At 42.5% G+C, this 20,802-nt stretch overlaps 1 protein-coding gene across 1 annotated transcript in view; it reads right to left on the bottom strand.

Moving 5' to 3' along the window:
• ALPK1 (alpha kinase 1) overlaps positions 1 to 20,267 on the bottom strand; it is a gene marked incomplete at both ends in the record, with an annotated part of 64,367 nt that extends 44,100 nt beyond the window's left edge. Inside the window, 2 exons of the mRNA XM_080697169.1 lie at positions 15,134 to 15,288; positions 20,147 to 20,267. Of these exons, the coding sequence (XP_080553295.1) occupies positions 15,134 to 15,288; positions 20,147 to 20,267 (276 nt within the window). The remainder of the gene's footprint in view (positions 1 to 15,133; positions 15,289 to 20,146) is intronic.
• Positions 20,268 to 20,802: the final 535 nt, after the last annotated feature.

Genomic DNA, 20,802 nt, shown 5'->3' on the forward strand with positions numbered 1-20,802 from the left:
GGTTCGCAGACAGCCTCAGTTACTTAGTGAGGCCCTCTGCAACTCAGTGAGACCCAGTTTCAAAATAAAGAATAAAAAAATAGGGCAGAGGGTGTAGCTCAGAGGTAGAATGCCCCTGGGTTCCATCTCCAGACCCACAAAAAAAAAAAAAAAAAAAAAAAAAGAAAGAAAGAAAGGAAAGCCTGCCTCAGTCCTACAATAGCCTTAGGGAGAAACTTGCTTAATCGTGGAGTTGTCTAGATTCAGGGAGGAAATGTCAAGTAAGTGAGATTAGTCAGTCACAAAATATAAGAAATCAGATGCTCTCCCTAATATGTGAAAGCTAGGGAGAAATGGGTCATAGGAAGAACTCTAGACAAAGAAGGAGATACTATAGATGAGCAAATAAGGCGGCCTAACTGAGGGGATGGGAACGGTAAGAGGGCAATGCTCTAATGCACATGATGTACTTTAACATACATATCAAAGTCAATCACCAAGCCAAACATGAGAGGGGGGGGGGAGTGGGAGGAATGGAGCTGGAATTGGGAAAGGGCTGGTTGGGTGATGTGTGCATGTATGTCTCCACCATCTTGTACCCCATTAAGATGTACGACTGAGCCGGGCGTGGTGGCTCACGCTTGTAATCCCAGCATTCAGGAGGCTGAGACCAGAGGATCGCGGTTCATGGACAGCCTCAGCTATTCAGTGAGGACCTCCGCAACTTAGTGAGAACCTGTTTCAAAAATAAATAATAATAAATAGGGCAGGGGGTGTGGCTTGGAGGTAGAATGCCCCTGGGTTCCATCCCCAGACTCGCACACACACACAAAAATGTATGACTACCATGCATCAATAAAAAATTTTTTAAAAAAGATTAAAAAAATAGAGCTGACTGGGCATGACATGCTTGTAATTCCAGTGCTTGGGAGGCTGAGACAGGAGGATCGCACAGGTTCAAAGCCAGACTTAGCTACTTAGTGAGGCTCTCAGCAACTTAGTGAGACCCTGTTTCCAAATAAAGTATAAAATAGATCTGGGAGTGTAACCCCAAGATAGAAAATCCCCTGTGTTCCACCCCCAGTACCACAAAAGAAAAAAAAATAGAGCTGTGGGTGTATCTTGAAAGTAGAATGTCCCTGGGTTCAATCCCCACTACTGCAAAAAAAAAAAAAAAAAAAAAAATTAAGCATATGTTGTTTGTGTTTTAAACACAAAGATAAAAGTTTAGTGATGATAAATTTAGTTATTTTTATCTAATTTTTCTTATGATATGCTAGTTAAAAAGGCAAAGCAATAACTTCTGTTTTCAAGAAAACATACATGTATATACGTATACGTGTGATGTGTATGTGTGAAAAATTTATCAAATAATAATTTTGTTTTATACTAATTTTTTTGTAAAAAAAAAAAAGAAACCTAAGTATAATGGTTCTACCATTTCCACCAACTGGCCTCCCAATGAGCTAATCCACTCCTCCCTCTCTGGGTTTCAGTTTTTCCATCTCCCGACGATGGGTTTGGAATAGAGGATCTCTAAATTCCGCTCCACCTTTCATGTTCTGTCATTTGATAGAGAAATGTGCATCAAATAGCAATCGTGTGTTTATTCTACACATGTGTATGTGTGCATACATACATACTAGGATGATTTCTGAAGAGGTGACAGGAGAATAACGATACTTAGAGGGCAGCAGGCAACCAAGTGGGAAGAGGAACAAGAACATGGCATTTAAAATCCTTAGTTTCTTTGGTGAAAAGATTCATGGCCTGAGTCAATGAATGACTCCCACTTTTCCATTGTTAAGAAAATTCACACTGCAGTATTTTTACTCACTCTTAGAGAAGGGGTGAGAAGTTTAATGTTTTCAAATATTTGACCCTGTCTATGTTTAGGAACAATTGCTTAGCAGATATTCTCCTTCCTTTCTGTTTCTTCCCTTCCTTTCTTTGTTATAGTGCTAAGAAATGTTTATTGTGATGAATCAAAGAAGTACAAGTAACTATTAATCTCATCATCTTACTGGAATGTTCACTTAAATCTATTTAGATTTTCTTATTCAGGATTACTATGAGGTGCTTTTGTAAATTTTACATAGTTTTTTCATTTGTTTTAAAAAAGTAGCTCATTTCCCCCACTCCCTGAATTTATGTAAGAAAAATGGTTGCATTGTGGTGGAAGCTGGCATGCCGGGATGCTCATGGGCACTGTCTGCCAACTGATTTCTGGGTCTTCTGGGCACCTGGCAGGACTGTAGTTCTCTGCGCTCAAGTGCCTTCTCCTGACTAAAGGTCACGTCCGTATGGAAGCATTTTCAGACCCAGTGTGCAAGTCTCCCTTTCTGCTTTCTCTCTTCGATGGCAAACAGTAATGTTCTAGATGGTAAGTACCCTATCAGTCTGGGTCCCAGAGGGAGAGCATCGCCACTGACCTCAGAAGGACAAGTGGTAAGAAAAAGCAATAAACTTTCATTGCTAAGTCCCTACGCTTTTGGAGTTCTTACTTTTTTTTTTTTTGCATTATAACCTTAGTACTCTTCCTGATATGGGGACAGTGAGCAGGAGGGAGTGGAGTTGGATATAATATCTAAGAAAGAGATGATGTGGGATGAACCAGTGGCATTCCTGTGTGCATTCGAACCAAAGAAAGGAAAATATATTTGAGAGACGGCTAAGGGGAAAGTTGTAGGCCTTGTAACCAATGAGATACGAGGTGCCTGGAGAAGATGGAATCGAAGATGATTTTGAGGTCCCGATTTGGGTAGTTATCCATAATACTCAGTAAGACTGTGATGATTCAAAATTTTATTGATTTAGTGACAAAAATTGGGGACAAATGTCCATAGATCACACTGGTCACACAGTTTAGGTACAAACCCAAGTCTGCTCCATGGGTCTTGCTGTTTCTGGGCTCCAGGTGGTGGGAGTAGCCCTATTTTGTTCATTAAGTGGTAGACAACTTTCAGTTGCTGATCTACACAATGGCTTATGAATCTTCTGCTAGAACGAGGATGTCACAGCAATAACATTTCATTGTCTGAGACAGGTCACATGGCTAACCCTGGTACCACCAAAAGAAAGTATAGCCCTCCAGAGGAAGGCCTGCAAGTTGCCTGGCAACAGTGACTAAGAGCAGTGATACAACCTACCCCATCTCTTTATTAGTTGGCACATTCTTTGAGCTTTTTTGGCAACATCTTCTACACATGCTTCTTCTCTTCACTTCTCTGAATCCTTTTACATTGACCCTTGCATGATTTTTTTTAATTCTTGTTTTTTAATTTTAATTTTATAAATATAAAAAATTTTAAGTTTTTATTTATTTCATTTTACTGGGGTCTGAACTTACAACATTCTACCTTCAAGTTACACCCCATCCTTATTTATTTATCTATCTATTTACCTATTACATTGAAACAGCATCTTGCTAAGTTGCATAGAATCTCACTAAGTAGTTGTGGCTGGCCTTGAACCTATGATCCTGTCTCAGCCTCTCAAGTATTGGGATTAGTTTTGAACCATTGCACCCAGATGATATTTTTGTTAGCAGTTCAGTGTACCACCCAAAATGGAATCTCCCCACTCCATTAATAATATGCACACTCAAAATTATCTTTTTCTGTTGTTATTTCTTTTTTGGGGGGCAGAACTGGGGATTGAACCCAGAGGCATTCTATCTCCAAGCCACACCTCCATTTATATATAAAAATTTTATATTATATATAATATATATAATTTTTATATTATATATAAAATATATAATTATATAATATAAAAATATATTGTTATATAATATATAAAACATATTATTTTATATTATATTATATATACAATATATATTTATATATATAAAATATTATATATAATATTTTTACAATATTGGAGATGGAACCTAGAGGCATTCTACCTCCAACCTATATCCTAGCCCTATTTTTTATTCTTTATTTTGAAACAAGGTCTCACTGAGTTGCAAAGGTCCTCACTAAGTAGCTGAGGCTGTCTGCGAACTGTGAACCTCCTGTCTCAGCCTCCCAAATGCTGGGATTACAAGCCTGGGCCACCACGCCTGACTCTTTTAAAGGTGTATTTTTTTTTATTGTTGTTGTTTTTCTGTTTTGTTTTGTTTTGTTTTTTGGAATCAGGGATTGAACCCAGGGTGCCACACCTGAAAAGCAGGCGCTTTGCCACTGAGCTACATCCTGGCCTCCCTATTTTTTATTCTTTATTTTGAAACAGAGTCTCACTAAGTTGAGGAGGGCCTCACTAAGTAGCTGATGCTGGCCTTGAACCTGTGATCCTCCTGTCTCAGCCTCCCAAGTACTGGGATTACAAGCATGGGACCATTCTCGGCTTGTTATTTAATTTCTTTATCAGAAAGTATTTAAGGCATTTACTCAAATGCCTTTCATTTTGAGAGATATTGGCCATTAACTCCATGACTGCTGCCCAGACAATTGTCAGTGTGGGCCACACCCAGATGACCTCATTTCTATGCCACTCCACATTCATCTCAAACACCACGTTTCCCCAGTAACACATGTATGCTTTGACTATTTTGTTCAGTAGTGTTTATTGAGCTCAGCGTGGTAGCACACAACTGCGATTGCAGTATGTGGGAGGATGAGACAGGAAGATCACAGCTTCCAAGCTAGCCTCAGCAATGTAGTGAGAACCTGCTTCAAAATAAAAAATAGAAGCCGGGCATGGTGGTGCACACTTGTAATCCCAGCATTCGAGAGGCTGAAACTGGAGGATCATGGCTTGAGGACAGCCTCAGCTATTTAGTGAGGCCCTCTGTAACTTAATGAGACTTAGTGAGACCCTGTTTCAAAAAATAGGGCAGGGGCTGTAGATTGAAGGTAGAATGCTCCTAGGTTTCATCCCCAGACCCACAAAATAAATAAATAAATTAAATAAAAATAAAAAATAGAAAGAGCTGGATGTGTAGTCTGAAGGTAGATTGCTCCGGGGTTCAATTCCCAGTACCAGAAAAAAAAAAAAAAAAAAAAAAGAGTTGTAAAAGTTGGGAGAACATTTACTGAATATCTTTTACATATTAGGTGGTCAATAAATGGAAGGGAAGACTTCACTGAGCAGGCTTCTGATGAAGGCTGCCCTCCCTCTTCATTCCCATGGAATCCCTTCCAGGACATGTTCGGCATCTCCTGTTTCTTTTGCATCTGTCAGTGCTCTACATCCAGGCTCTGGCACATGCTGACCATCCTTGCAGGTTTTTCCGAATGGATGAGTGAGTATGCAGTTACATTCACTTTGTTTTTTGTATGCTGATGACAAAAAATTCTCAGCTATTAAAGCCCCAAATCACATAGTTGAAAATGAAAACTGCCCTTTAAGCGGTACCTGCTACTGCTTTTGAATTCTCTACTACTAAGATGAAAACGAACACGAGCAGTGCATTAGTATTAAGAACATCTTTAAGAGTTTATTTACAGGGGTTTCATTGTTCCCACTGATAGTGTTCCACTCACCACCTAGGCCTCACACCATGACCTGTCTTTTTTCTTTCTCTCTTTCTTTCTTTCTTTTTTTTTTTTTTTTCGGGTCTGGGGATGGAACCCAGGAGCATTCAACCACTGAGCTATACCTCCTGCCCAATTTTTTATTCTTTGTTTTGAAACCGGGTCTCACTGAGTCGCAGAGGGCCTCCCTAAGTAGCTGAGGCTGTCCGCGAACCGGGATCCTCCGGTCTCAGCCTCCCCAATGCTGGGATTACAAGCGTGCGCCACCACGCCTGGCGACCTGTCTTTTTTCAATGTGCATCTCATGTTTAATAAGTTCATATTTTGATCTCTCTCTCTCTCTCTCTCTCTCTCTCTCTCTCTCTCCTTCCCTCCCTCCCTCTCTCCATCTATCTCTCCCTCTTTCCCTCTCTCCTTCTCTGGTGGTACTGGAAATTGAACCCCACGGAGTTCTACTTCTGAGTTAACTCCCAGCCCTTTTAAATTATTTAAGTTTTTAGTACTAAGGATTGAACCCAGGAGCATTTTACACCTGAGCTATACCCACAACCCTTTTTATTTTGAAACAAGATCTTACTAAATTGCTGAGGCTGGCCTCCAATCTGCAACCCTCCTCTCTCAGCTTCCTAAATACTGGGATTACAGGTGTGTGCCATGGTGCTCGCCTCAGCCTTTTCTTTCGCTGAAAACCTTCCTCTGTCCTCACAGCTCTAAATTTACTGCAATAGACATTTTGAAAACATTTTACTGCAACCTTGCAATGACCAGCACTTATTTATACTGAGTTATGTTTTAATTGCTGCCCCTTTAATATCGTAAGTAGTTGAAAAATAAAATATCAAGCCGGGCGTGGTGGCACACACTTGTAATCCCAGCATTTGGGAGGCTGAGACAGGAGAATTGCAGTTCACAGCCAGCCTCAGCTACTTAGTGAGGCCCTCTGCAACTCAGTGAGACCTTGTTTCAAAATAAAGAATAAAAAATAAAGCTGGGAGTGTCACTCAGAGGTAGAATTCCCCTGGGTTACATCCCCAGTACTGCAAAAATAAATAAATAAATAAATAAATAAATAAATAAATAAATAAATATCAAGATTTCCTGAAGGTATACCTTAGAAAAATATTTTGAATGCTAAGCCTATTAAACTTTATTCACTCACAAAATTTCCCCCCTCCCAAGATATTTTAAAAAATAATTAAACATTTAATTCCAGGATGTCTCCCTCCAAATCACTCATAGGTAGCACAGATCTTTGCAAAGCTTTTTGTGACATACAGACTGTCAGTTTACCCATTTTCAAGAGTAGAAAAGGGAATGGAAAAAATATCATTTTGAGCTTACTTCATCTGAGACCGGGCCTGTGTCAAATCATAAAGATTACCCTGTACCTCCTGGAGGAAATGCCACAGTTAACCCAGGGCTGCCTCCGTGCAGGTTTCGCCCCCCAAGAAACAGACCAGGCAGGAAGTGAACAGTCCCCCACCAAGCCTGTGCAAGTAATTAACCTATCTTTACTTTTCTTTTTTCTAGTAAATTCTTTGTTTTTAGTACTTTTTGTGCTTTTATTGGTGCATTATAGTCTCACATCATAATATCAATCATGTTGGCAGTGACATACGTGCACACGCTCTTGGTGCCCCCTCCCCGTTTCCCTCTCTCCCAATGCCAGGCACCCAGGCTGACACTGGTATATCCACATGTATACACATAGTCTATGGTAGTATTTCCATGAATGAACCTCAGTCTTCCTCCACCCCTACCCTTATATCTACTCCCAGGATCCACTGAGGTTTCCCCTCATCATCTAGAGTCCCTCTCGTATCCCAATTATTCCCTATCCTGCACATATTAGAGAAAACATAAGACCCTCACTCTCTGTAATTGGATAATCTCCTGGTCCTTCCAATTCCTTACAAATGATGTAATTTTGTTCTTCTTTATTGCTGAGTAGAATTGCATTGTATTTTCCATTCATCTATTATTTTAGTACTTTTTTGGGGGGGTCTGGGGATGGAACCCAGGGGCATTCGACCTCCGAGCTACACCCCCTGCCCTATTTTTTTATTCTTTATTTTGAAACCGGGTCTCACTGAGTCGCAGAGGGCCTCACTAAGTAGCTGAGGCTGTCCGCGAACCGCGATCCTCCGGTCTCAGCTTCCCGAATGCTGGGATTACAAGCATGCGCCACCACGCCGGCTTTATTTTAGTACTTTTATTGGTACATTATAATTATACATCAAAGACAGATTCAAAATGATACATTCAGCTATGCACACGGCACTTGGTGTGTTCCCCCGTATCTCATCTTGTCCCCCACTCTGCACACGTTGGTGAGATTAGTAGCAATACCTTCAAATATAGACAGAGCATTACTTGAACTGTCCTCTTCCTTTAGCCTCCTTTTTTGCCTCCTACCTTTCTCCCCCCACCCACTGTTGTACTGGTCTCTCTTCATTTAACTGAAGTTCCTTTTGTTTCTTGTTTTCGCTGTAGCTTCCACATATGAGAAAAAACTTACAACTCTTGACGTTCTGTGACTGCTTTATATCACTCAGCACACTGTTCTCTAGTTCCATCCATTTTCCTGCAAATAACATAATTTTGTTTTTTTTTTTTTACAGCTAAGTAAAATTCCGTCATATGTATGTACCACATTTTCCTTGCCCATTCATCTGTTGACAGACATCTAGGTTCGTTCCATAATTTGGCTGTTGTAAATTATATTATTGTAAACATGGATATACATGTAACACCAGAGTACTCTAATTCTTTTGGAAAGATATTGAGGAGTGTTAAAGTTGAGTCATAAGATGGCTGCATTCCTAGTGAGAAACTGCCATACTGACCTCCATAGGGATTGTCCTAATTTACAATTTCACCAACAGTGTACAAGAGTTCCTATTCCCCCATATCCTTGTTAACATTTATTACTGTTTGTATTCTTGAGGATTGCCATTCCAACTGGAGTTAGATGGAATCTCAGTGTAGTTTTGATTTGCATTTCTCTGGTTACTAATGATGTAATATTTTTCATGTATCTATTAACCGTGTGTGTGTGTGTGTGTGTGTGTGTGTGTGTGTGTGTGTTACTGGGGACTGAACCCAGAGGCATTCTACCTTTGAGGTACACTCCCAGCTCTTTTCTTAACTTTTGTTTTGAAACAGGGCGTCGGTAGGTTCCCCAGGGCCTGCCCAAGCTGGGGAGGCTGGCCTGCTATCTTTCTGTCTTAGCCGTCCAAGTACCAGGATTACAGGCTTTTCCCACCATGCCTGGCTTGTATTTCTTCTTTTGAGAAGTGTCTATTCAGTTCAGTCGCCCATTTAAAAATTTTTTGTCTTCAGTATTTTTTGTTGTTGTTGTTCTTTATATATTCTAGATACTAGTCCTCTATCAGAGGAGTTGCTGGCAAAGATTTTTTCCTGTTCTTAGGCTCTCTCTTCAGACTCTTGATTGTTTCCTTCTCTGCTGAGCAGAGAATTTAAAAACCAGGGTCTATCAAACAATTCTGCTCCCAACTGTTATCGACACACAAATACAGCCATGCTTTTTTTCCTTTTAAAAATCTTTATATTCTGAATTACTTCATATTGTGTAGAAATTTTTCTCTTAGAAGAAGGAAAGTTACTGAAAAGAATCCCCAAAGGTGACATATTCACGTGGAGACGGGAGTCTCATTGCCTGGAACCTGGAAGCCAGGGGCTTTACTGCTGGGCCTGCTGCTGCCGCCTGGAGCCGAGCAACACAGAAGCCGACGCCAAATGCCTTCAGTGCTTTTTGAAAAATCCATCAAAGGTTTTGCTGAATGATATTTATAAGGGCCTTACTGTTCTCTTTGAACAACTGCAATGCCCTTCTCCAGCACTTGAAAAAAGTTGCCCATGCTTTTCATCTCTCCCTCTCAGAGTGTAAACATTGTTTTGAGAGAAAAGAGCTGAAGGAGTGCTCACTTTCCCTTGAAATTTTATTTTTAAATAAGAGAGGGAGAAAATCCTTTTTCTGACCAATACTAATAATACAGGTCAAAGTGTCAGGCGATATACAATTAAATGGAAAACAAAAACGTTCCCCCTCTTTTTCCCACAGTACAATGACACTGGAATATAAATTACCGATGAAGATGAAATAATACTTCAAAGCCCAGAGGGCAGGGCCGTGCAGTGTTTACAAAGTCTTTCCATGGCACGATGAGACGTTAGGGATGATGGTAACCCACGGGCTGGAGGGTGTTGCTGAATAGACCGAAACTAGCATGAGGCAGGATTTTAGGTCCCTATAGCCTGTGACCCTGTGATATGCTTTGTTTTACAAGGGCAGCTGCAGTTATCAACAGATGTTTCAGCAATAAATAATTGGTATCATCTCGGAAAAGACCCATCTACCTGGGGAGAGAGCATAATACCCCAAACACTGCTGGCTATTACAGCCACATTAATCTCCCATCTCGCCAGGTTTCTCGGGGAGTCTGCTGCAGGTGTTCTTTCTGGAAGAGCGTGGACAGACTCTCTCAAGTCAGCAAGCTTTGTGTGGTGTGTAAAGGAGGTTAGCCCCTGCCATAAATTTCTGTCTGTGGCCACACACCAAAGGAAAAAAGATCGCAGAGTGGGGGGAGAGGAGGAGCGCAGAGGGAGGGCATGGGGGAAGGAAGACGAAGAGAAAGCAAAACACAAAACACACAAGAGTTTTCTTGGCTAAGTTTAGTCTGAAAGAGTAACATTATAAATGACCCTTAATTTCACTAACTCAAGAACTGTAGAAAAGAATGATGTTTTACCTTTTTTCTTAAGCATTGTATGTTTAACTTTGATCTGTGATTTGTGGAATCAGCTGAAAGACATGGTGTTTATGCTGTGAGCATAACTCTAATTTTAAAAACAGAGAGAAATACACCAACTACTGGGTGCATGCACCTTTTGTAGCACTTTGAATTTCACTGTGAGTTATGTACGTGGCACCAATATAAGTATAAAAAGTGGAGGGGGCTTTTTATGAGAAATATTTGTTTCAAAGGTTAAAAAAGGTCATGGAATTTTACAAATCATCAGTTATTAAAACAGGATCATCTAGTTTCACTCAGTAAAGTCTCGTATTGGAACTGACAGCACACTGGGACAAGAACAAACCATGGAATTTATTTGAGCTACTTTGAACAAGCTAAGGTATTAAAGGCAGCAAGAATTTGGGAGAGCCTGGCTCACAGGGTGCTATAGTTCTCTGTATTTACAAACCAAGTGGTTTAGCAATTGTGCACTTGGGGGTCAGGCACAATGGAAAAGGGCCCTAAAAGTCTTAGGAGGTGTGGTTGCTTAATTTATAGCTTGCTGGGTAAGCTAAAGAAAATGATGCACAGAGTTCAAAAAGCTCCCAGATTAAATACCTCAGGGACTAGAGGAGGCCTAATGGATTGATGCGTAAGCTGCCACCGACTGACCTCGTGACACAGACTCCTTGAGTCCATAGTTGTGAAATCCGTGCCATACATAGAGACATAGTGAAGGAAGGATGAACACACTTTGTTTTTTTCAGTACTGGGGATGGAACCCAGGGGCATTCTACCTCCAAGCTACACCCCCAGCCCTACTTTTAAAATTCCTTCTTTTGAAACAGGGTCTCACTGAATTGCAGAGGGCCTCACTAAGTAGCGGAGGCTGTCTGTGAACCCGATCCTCCAGTCTCAGCCTCCGGAATGCTGGGCTTACAAGCACGCGCCACCATGCCTGGCCTAATGGGTGCACTCTTAAAGCAACCTAGGAACAAGGTACAGCTTCTCTCCGACTCATGTAGACCCTCAAATGCAGAAAGACTTAAAAACATCAGCTTTGGTCTTTCAACTGATGTGACTGCCAGCTCTGCATGCAGGCAGGGGATCTGGTGCCCATGCATAGCAGAGGCCTCTGAGCAAGGAAGCAACAGTGGGCCGAACAGCTGCCATCTAAGCAACAGGTTCCAGAACCGATGGAGATTTCTTTCCTGGTTGTTCTCAGCCTTCCCTCTGGACTTCCCTTTTCTCCTTATCTTGTCCTGTGGGGCTCACACCTCCATTTACTGGCTCTCAAGCTTTTCCCTGCATCAGAAGCAGCTGTGGGCTCGTCTAATGCTGAGTGCTGGATCCCTAAGCCCTAGGATTCTGGACTCAGTAAGGGTTTTTGATTAGGGACCGAGACTTGGAATTTTCAAGTTTCCATGTGATGCTAGTGCTGTTGCTGAAAGGCCTCCCTTCTAAAAACCACTGCTAGCCGGGCGTGGTGGCGCACGCTTGCAATCCCAGCATTTGGGAGGCTGAGACCAGAGGATTGTGGTTCACGAACAGCCTCAGGTACTTAGTGAGATCCTCCGCAACTTAGACCCTGTTTCAAAATAAAGAATAAAAAACAGGGCAGGGGGTGTAGTTTGGAGGTCAAATGCCTCTGGGTTCCTTCTCCAGACCAGCAATAAATAAATAAATACCACTGCTTCAGAGATGTACTATGCAGGAGAACAGTAGCCCTCGCCACATGCAGCTATATATAGAGAAATTAATAGAAAAATTGATAAAACTAAAAATGTATTTATTCTTCAGTCACCCTCTCCACCACATTTCAACACTTACTGCAGGGGATGTACACAGAAAGTGTCCCACACTGCAGAGTTCTCATGGATAGTGGCCTTGGACTGAACATGTCATGAAACTTCTACAGCGCCTAGGCTGATCACCTGGGGGCTGATGGAGAACTGGAGCCAGAACGAGGAGGCTGAAAGCCGCAGCTCTATCATTTACTCCGTGGATCTGCTGGGCAGATTTATCTTTCTGCATTTCAATTTCCTCATATATAAAATGCCCATGATAATGAGAATATTACCATGGGGATATTTTGATAGCTACATGAAATGATGCACGTGTCAGCGCTTTGTGAACTTAATAGTGGCATACAAACCATAGTTCTCACTTGATTCTACTTCTCTACTCATCCTATTTATTTATTTGTTTATTTATTTATTTTTGGCAGTACTGGGGATTGAACCCAGGGGCATTCTACCTCTGAGCTACATCCCCAGCCGTATTTTTTAATCCTTTTTATTTTGAAACAGTGTCTCACTAAGTTGCAGAGGGCCTCACTAACTTGCTGAGGCTGGCCGCGAACCGTGATCCTCCTGTCTCAGCCACTCAAGTACTGGGATTACAAACGTGCGACATCATTCTCAGTTTATCCTAACATTTATTTAAGACCTCTGGCTCATCATGGCATTTTCCCCAAGAATTCACTTTACCTATTTTTTTACTTTCTTTTTAAAAAATTCTTACCATCTTTTACTTTGTAAGTCTGCTTAATCTGTCTTGTTTGTTTTTTGGGGGAGAGACAGATGAGAGAGGTGGAGGTCTTCCTGTTTCTACCAAGTCTTTAAAGATCTGCCCTATGTTCATAGACACGGAATCTTTCCTAGCTTTTTGCTTCAACAGGCAAAGACAGTATTTATGCATTTAGTTTAGGATGACCCCCAAGACACAATCCCATGTAAACTAATGGGGTAAACATTTTAGGGTGCTGCCGTTGACCTAATGCTTGATCTCTAGGCTTCCTTGACAGCCATCCGATAGAATGTGGGTCTAAAGCAATGCTACTCAAAAAGAAAGTCGTACTGCTTGTAACATCCCCAGAACCGAAGCCCCAATTCTGAGCCGGGTTCCTATCCTGTTCCCAAGGCTCTCTCCTGTCTGGGGTGGAGGAATTGATTCAGTTAGCTTCTAATAAATGAGTTTAGGAATAAGCCTGTCAATGACTTTGACTTGATACTTCCTGAAGCGCTAAGGAAGGGTGAGGAGCTAAGGAAACAAAGAAGCCTCAGGCAGGGCCGGGGAGGAGGGGGGCACAAATACACATTCACGTGGGCTTGGCTTTTCAGTTCATAGTTGCAGAGTCAAAATGTGATGGAGGTAAAAAGAATAGCTAATATAATATTAATAAGTGGAATTAATATTAGATTTATCCTCCTCTCTTGGATTTTACTGTAACTGACTGAAGTCAATTGTAAGCTGGGTGTGGTGGTGCACACTTGTAATCCCAGTACTTGGGAGGCTGAGACAGGAGAATCAAGGTTCTCAGATAGCTTCAGTTACTTAGGGAGGCCCTCTGCAGTTTAGTGAGACCTTGTTTCAAAATAAAGAATTAAAAAATAGGTCTTGGGTGTAGCTCGAAGGTAAAATGCCCGTGGGTTCCATCCCCAGTATCACACACACACACACAAAAAAAAAAAAAAAAGAAAGAAAGAAAGAAAGAAAAGAAAAAGAAAGAGAAAAGAAAAGAACAAAAGAAGTCAATTGCATTATTTAATACTAAGGGAATGATAGTCACCAATGGAGACATAAAGAAATAATCATATTACATCAACAAAATGGCAATACCACACAGTGGCTTCGAAACCAAAATGATAATGAAATGTGAAACAAAAGTTCAGTTGGCTTAGGACACATACTGCTGAGAAAGTGAAGCCAATAATTCCACCTAAGTTGTGTGTGAATCCTGTTGCTGTAGAGAATGTGAGTCATCATCGGCAGATACGCCATCAAAGCTAGTGAGTACTGTTTCCAAATATTCTGAGGCTTGAAGAAGTGTAAAATACAGTCCTAACAGGATTTTACTTAGGAAGACTTGAATTATATATATCTGCGTATTTTTTTGAAGAAGATACTCAAGATTGAACCCAGGGGCATTCTACCTCCTAGCTACATCCTCAGACCTATTCTATTTTTTTTATTTTGAAACAGGGCCTCACTAAGTTGTTGAGGGTCTTGTTAAGTTGCTGAGGCTGGCCTTGAGCCTAAGATCCTCCTATCTCAGCCTCCAAGTACTAGGATTACAGAATGTGCCAGTAAGTCCAGCTCAATTATATGGTTTTGATTATCCTCTATGAATCTTCATTAAACTTCAATGTTTAAATATTCTATTTATTTAATTATGATTAATTAAGAGTGCTTAAATTACATGGGTTTGATTAGCATCTATAGCTAGTCTTAGCTATAGCATCTTAGCAAGTCACATTGATGAGGCAGTGGTAAATCTATTTTTTTAGACTTATCCAGCTTTTATAAAGTAGCATTTGAAAATAAAAAAGTTTTGAGCCACAGGGGACTGGAAACTCCTTTGGAACTGTCTACCCCCAGTCCATGCCTTGGGAATAATCCCAGTACTTGGGAGGGTTAGATAGGAGAATCGAAGGTTTGGGTCAATCTCAGCAATTCAGTGAGACCCTGTTTCAAAATAAAAAATAGAAAGAGGGCTGGAGGTATATCTTGGAGACAAAATCCTCATGGTTCAACACTCAATTCCAATAAGAAAATAAAATTGGGCTGGAAGCATAGCTCAGAAGTAGAATTCCCCTGGGTTCAAACCTCAGTACTACCACCACCAAACAAAAAATTTTTAAAAACTACCTCGACCCACACCAATGATATACAAATATTTCAGGGCTCATGTTAGAGCCCCTACCACTCTTCATTCTTACTAGGTTTGGCTTTCCAACTCAAGATCTTAGCGGCAAGAAATGCTTTTCAAACAGCCATCCCCCCCTCCCTCTAGTCATCTGGCAGAGGTGAACATAAGGAGGGGGCTGCCCCAGCTTCAAAGAAATGAAATCTTAGACCACTAGAGACTCAGCGCCTCACTTGGGATGGCAGAGGGATGGGTGGTGTGGCTCTTACCAGTAACTGCTGCAAGCTGGCGCCGATCACATCCTGCAGGTTTGTTTTGTCCTCTGGGCTCGTGACTCGTTTGTACTGCCACTTTTCAGGCACGAAGGGCCACTTCATTTCCTCTGCCTCCTGGATCAGGGTCCTTAACTCGCTAGGGAGTGCCGCTGAAAAGGTCAAAGTTCAGGTAAGAAAATTGCAGTTGAAGAAAGGGCTGTTGTGCCAGCCGTGTTATGATGGAGCAGCTCGGTAGCGAGAAGCCTCCCCCTCCCCGCCCCTGTGGCTAGCCTGAGTTGTTGGTTCGACTCTGAGAATAATAGGAAGGAGCGATCTGTCAGGGGTGGCCCTGGTCTACTTTGCCCTACAGGTAAATTGGGGTAGTCAGGCATTAAGAAAAGTTTTTAGCAGGAAGGAAAGCACTTCGGTAACTATCTCTGCATGAAGAATCAGAGAAAGGAATGAAGGAAATATTATTTTCCCTGTAAAATGAGAAAGGAACTGGAATGGAATGGCGTTTGGGCTTTGTGGCGGCTGGGTAACGCAGAGGCAATTTGTTCAGCCTCTTTCTGCTTCTCTAAGACCTCCCCCCATCCTGTCCTTTCACTCCGGACTGCAACTGAGCAGAGGCAATATGAAGGAAAAAAAAAAAAAACGTGAATGAGGTTTGAAATGATCCCAGCGAATTGTGCAGTGGCCCTGTTTCAAATGAGTAATTATGTTCAGTCTCTCAGTGGGCACCAAACTACTTCTCCTGGTTCTCAGTCTCCTAACCAAACTTCAGAAACCCATAATGCTCTGGAACTAGTATTTCTTTTCTTTTTCTTTTTCTTTGGCACTCAGTGTGGACTTGAATTGACTAAGGCTATTTATCGTCCTATTTATTATTCTCCTCAATGAGATTACTCAGGAGTTTTGCTGCAAAAATGTTAATGTTTTACCTACTGCACCCATATTCTGCTTATAAGGAATATAATATATGATACATATTCCAGGAGACCCTCCTAGCACTGGGAAGACTGAATTGTGAAGTGCATGTGGCCCTCGAGGGTTCTGAATAAGGGATGTGGAGCTGTGTACATTATTGCCAGCTACATATCTCGTGTTACCTGTCTTGCAGGCATCTTGCACTGACCATATTCTCAAATGAATTCATCTGTTATTTTAAAAATTCATTCCCAGCCGGGCGTGGTGGCACACGCTTGTAATCCCAGCATTCCCAGCATTCGGGAGGCTGAGACTGGAGGATCGCGGTTCGTGGACAGCCTCAGCTACTTAGTGAGGACCTTCGCAACTCAGTGAGACCGATTTAAAAATAAAGAATAAAAAAATAGCGCAGGGGGTGTTGCTTGGAGGTCGAATGCCCCTGGGTTCCAGACCTGCAAAAAATAATTAATTCCCCATATTCTCTACTTTGATGAACAGGACCATCACTCACTGCACACCCAAATCTGACACCCAGAGGTCAGTCTGGATACTCTTTTCTCTTTCCCTAAATCTAATTGGTTATGAGATCCTATGGTTCCTAAAACCCATTTCCATCTCTTTAAATATTTTTTTTTGCCTGAATTACTGCTTCTAATCTTACTACATCCTACTCCAACTTCTTTATCATTGATACATTTTTTCCTCTAAAAATAGAATGGACTGGGACATTGCCTTGCATAAAATAATTCTCCTCCTCCTCCTCCTCCTCCTCCTCCTCCTCCTCCTCCTCCTCCTCCTCCTCCCCCTTCTTCTCCTTCTCCTCTTTCTCCTCCTTCTTCTCCTTCTCCTTCTCCTTCTTCTTCTGTCCTAGAGATTGAACCCAGGGACATTCTACATTCCCATTCATTACATGATGAACAACAGCACCAAAAGACAGAAGCATGCCTTTTATATGGAAATCTTTCTGAGCTACACCTCCATCCCTATTTTATTTTGAAACAGGTCTCAAAATAAAGTTGCTGAGGTTTGCCTCAAACTTGTGATCCTCCTGCCTCAGCCTCTGAAGTACTGTGCCACTATGTTTAGCTTAGAGCAAATTTCCTTTAAAGGACTTTCTAAATAGTCACATGTAGGATGCCTGTGCAGTCCTGTTTGCTGTGTGGTCTGAGGGTACTTGTCAAAGGTGCTCTTTTTCTCTCCAAAGGGCCCCAGTTTGACTGGTTACTTACTTGGACACTCTCTGTGAGTTAAGATGAGTAATCACATGTTAGCAGAAGTGTGATTTCTGTGCTCATAGAATTTTATCATACTTAGAACTGAACAGTTTAAGCTTTTCAAGTTTCTTCATAATGGAGAAATCTTATTCATTATGACTCATTTTTCTCTCCTCCTCACTACGGTTTTCCTAAAGGTCATGCTAAGCCACAGTCTATGCCTGGAAATAAATGGTGCCTCTAAGATACACTCCCAGGGCATCTTTCCTTTCTATGAGCTCTACCGGTCTGGTCAGGGTCTGGCCTCTAAAATATGGTTGAGCAACAATGAGATTACATCTAACTCTAGTTTAGTTGTAAAAAATACAAACAATAATAAACTCTGGCAAGGATGTGGGGAAACAGAAACCCTTATACCCTCTTGGTGGGATTGCTCAACCACTGAGGTCAGTATGGAGATTCTTCAGAAGACCAGGAGGAAAACCACCATATGACACCGCTGTACCACTCACGAGCGTTTTTTCAAAGAATTAAAGTCAGAATGCTGTAGTGATACATGTATATCCTTGTCTATGGCAGCACACTTCACAGTAGCCACATTACGGAACCAACAGATGAATGTGGTATATACACACATGGAGTTTTACTCGGCCATAAGGAACAAAATTATGTCATTTGTTTGAAAAGGGATGAAACTCAAGAACATTATGCTAAGTGAGATCAGCCAGTCTCAGAAAGTCAAGGGTCAGATGTGGAAGCTGGAGAGAAATAGGGGAAAAGGCTTTAGTTACACGAGGAGAGAGGAGTAGAATAGTGGAAGGGGGCTGGGGGAGGGAGAAAGGAGGGAGACAAAAGGAGCTCGAGGAAGAAACAGATCAAATAGCATTAAGCTCATATATGAGGGTATCACTGCCGACCTCACCAACGTGTGTGGGGGAGGGGAGAACGCGGCAGGACCCAGGGGAACAGGCCTTGTATGTGGCGTGCATGTGTGCATATATAAATGTATTTGAATCTCACCGTGTTGTACAATTGAATGCACCAATAAAATTACAAAAATAAGATAAATACGTTTTTAAAATATATCTCTGGACTTCAGATCTCCTCCATCTCTGGAGAAGTTTCAAGGGGTAGTCACCCATGCTGACCAGGGCAATTTCTGAAGGAGAAGGATGGAGTTGACAGGAGAGAAAAGAATAAAAACCAGTGTTTGTGTTCCGGAGTCCCCCAGCTTGCCCTGCCGCCATAAGTGACCCTGTACTAATGCCTTTCTCTCGGAGCACTGGCGCTGAGGACCCGCCCGCCGGAGCGCCCCGCAGCCACCTGCCGAGGGAGGCGCTCCGCTCGTCCAATCAGCGGCGCGGGCGGCGGGGATGCGGGGAGGCGCGGGCCGGGCTCTGGGGAGCAGAATGCTCCGGCTCTTCGCTCCTCGGTTGGTTTCTTGGGCGGGCGCGGCCCCAGACCCAGCAGCAGTCGCCCTTGTCTCTGTGATCACTCACTTCTCCAAGCTGCTTACCTGCAGGGCCGTGTCTAATTTAGTGATTTTACAGCATGATTTGCCTTATCTGGAACTAAACTGATTATTTCTCCTATTCTGAGACAGTGGGGAAGAAAAAGAAGAAAATGCTCCTCCATCGGGGTCTCAGAGCTTTACTAAGGAGGACACAAAGCTTAAAGGAATTTGGGCTGAGGAGACAAAGCGCACAACGTAAAAAGATGACAAGAGAAAACCTGGTAGAGACACTCCAACCCGACACGCGGCCCCTGGGGAGTTAAGCCCAGCAACAGAGGCTGCTCAGTAGGTGCCGTCGCCATCCCTGGAGAGGGGCCGCCATCCACCCCGTCACTCAGGCTGACCAGCACAGGCGACCAGCAGCAAAGACACACACTGGTATATCTGGCTAGTCCAGAAAGGGGCTACATAAGCTGAGGTTGTGAATTGACTGCGTGTATGGGACTTCTACTTTGAAAGGAGGACAAACTACAGCTTCCAAATAGTTGACACTTCCACCTAAAAGTGCCCCTGTAAAGACGTGTGTGCCTACGCACATGAATGTGGAAAAAGGTCTCTTGGAACGTTTTCCCATTCGTTACACGATGAACAACAGCACCCAAAGAGGGAAGCACGCCTCTTATTTGGAAATCTTTCTGTATGAAGTAACAAAACAATGAAATACAAAGGAAAATACCAAAGGCTCAGAAAAAGGGACATCACTTATAGAAGGAAATTCATTTGAAAGGTATATCTAAATAAAAAGAATTGCCCCTCCAAAACTGAATAGATAGGATTGTTTTAGCTTGGCCTTAAGAGTGAAACTTCCTGGACAGTGACTCATCTCCAACTATGAAGAGCACGAAGTATGAAATGAGCCCAGAGCTGTACTTCAGTGCTGATCACGGTGCAATCTGTATTTGTTGAGTCGACTGGATTTATTCTAAGAACAGCATGAAGAATGTACTGGTGATCAAGAGAAGCGAGTCTGGTCGGGCAAGATGACACATTTATGGAAACTGTAGAAGTCTATGGAAACTGATGGGGCACAAAATCCTCGCCTGAAAAAAAGTTCGTACCACCATTCAGAAGTGGCTTCAATTTTTTAATAATTGAAATTTACGTGTGCCAGCCAACTTGGACCTTTTGTTCTTGCTGAACTAAACTGTTTCTTGTAGCCTCATGTCTACTGAAGCCTAAAATTAGAACTGACAGCAATTCACTGCAACAAAGTGGGCTTCCCCCCGCCTGTCTGCCTGCAGCCTACGTCCCATCCGTGCCCTAGAAAGCCACTCATCTCTTGGTGGTCATCTGCCAAGAGAAGAAAAATAGGGCAGAGATGAGAACGTGCCATGCAGGCAGGGGAGAGGGGCGAACCTCCCACCAGAACCTCACCTCTGCACCGCTGGGCCTCCCTCTTGTCCTCCTCTGACACATCTGGCGCCTCCAACAGGAGCCGGTCCAGCGCTTCCTTGCACTCTTGCAGAAGTGCAGCTATAGCTGTTTGATTATTCATGATGATTACCCGCCCTGGACGATGAATCAAGAGTCCCTGGGTCTATGGTGATCAATTACCTAGAAGAAGACATCGATTCTCAATAAAGGAGCCCCTTGAAGCCCGAGGTACCTGGTGAACAAAAGAGGGAGAAAGATGATTAACTGAAGCATCATCAATTATCTCGAAGACTCAAGCAGGGAAGGATAATAGGGCAAACACATGAAAATACATGACAGCCCGAGGACATCATCAGGAGCGTGTGTGAAATGACTGTGGGCTCTGGTCAGCTGGGCGGCACCTCGAAGGATGGAGTACAGAAGGGAGAGGGTCCCAGTGTGGGCTCGGCTGCCCTCCACGATGTTGGCAGAACGGCACGGGGCCAAATGAAATGAATGTACCCTGTGATTTATGCATCTTGTGCACACTTTACATCAGAGCCTCTGGATCCCAGTGGCACCCTCTTGGCTTTTCTAGAAGGCTACAGGCAGCACCTGGCTAACAGTTCCAACATTCACACACAAGCACGTGGTCATAAAAATATGACCCTCATAAA

The sequence above is a fragment of the Muscardinus avellanarius genome (genome assembly GCF_963383645.1).
Source record: "Muscardinus avellanarius genome assembly, chromosome: 6".
Taxonomy (NCBI): domain Eukaryota; kingdom Metazoa; phylum Chordata; class Mammalia; order Rodentia; family Gliridae; genus Muscardinus; species Muscardinus avellanarius.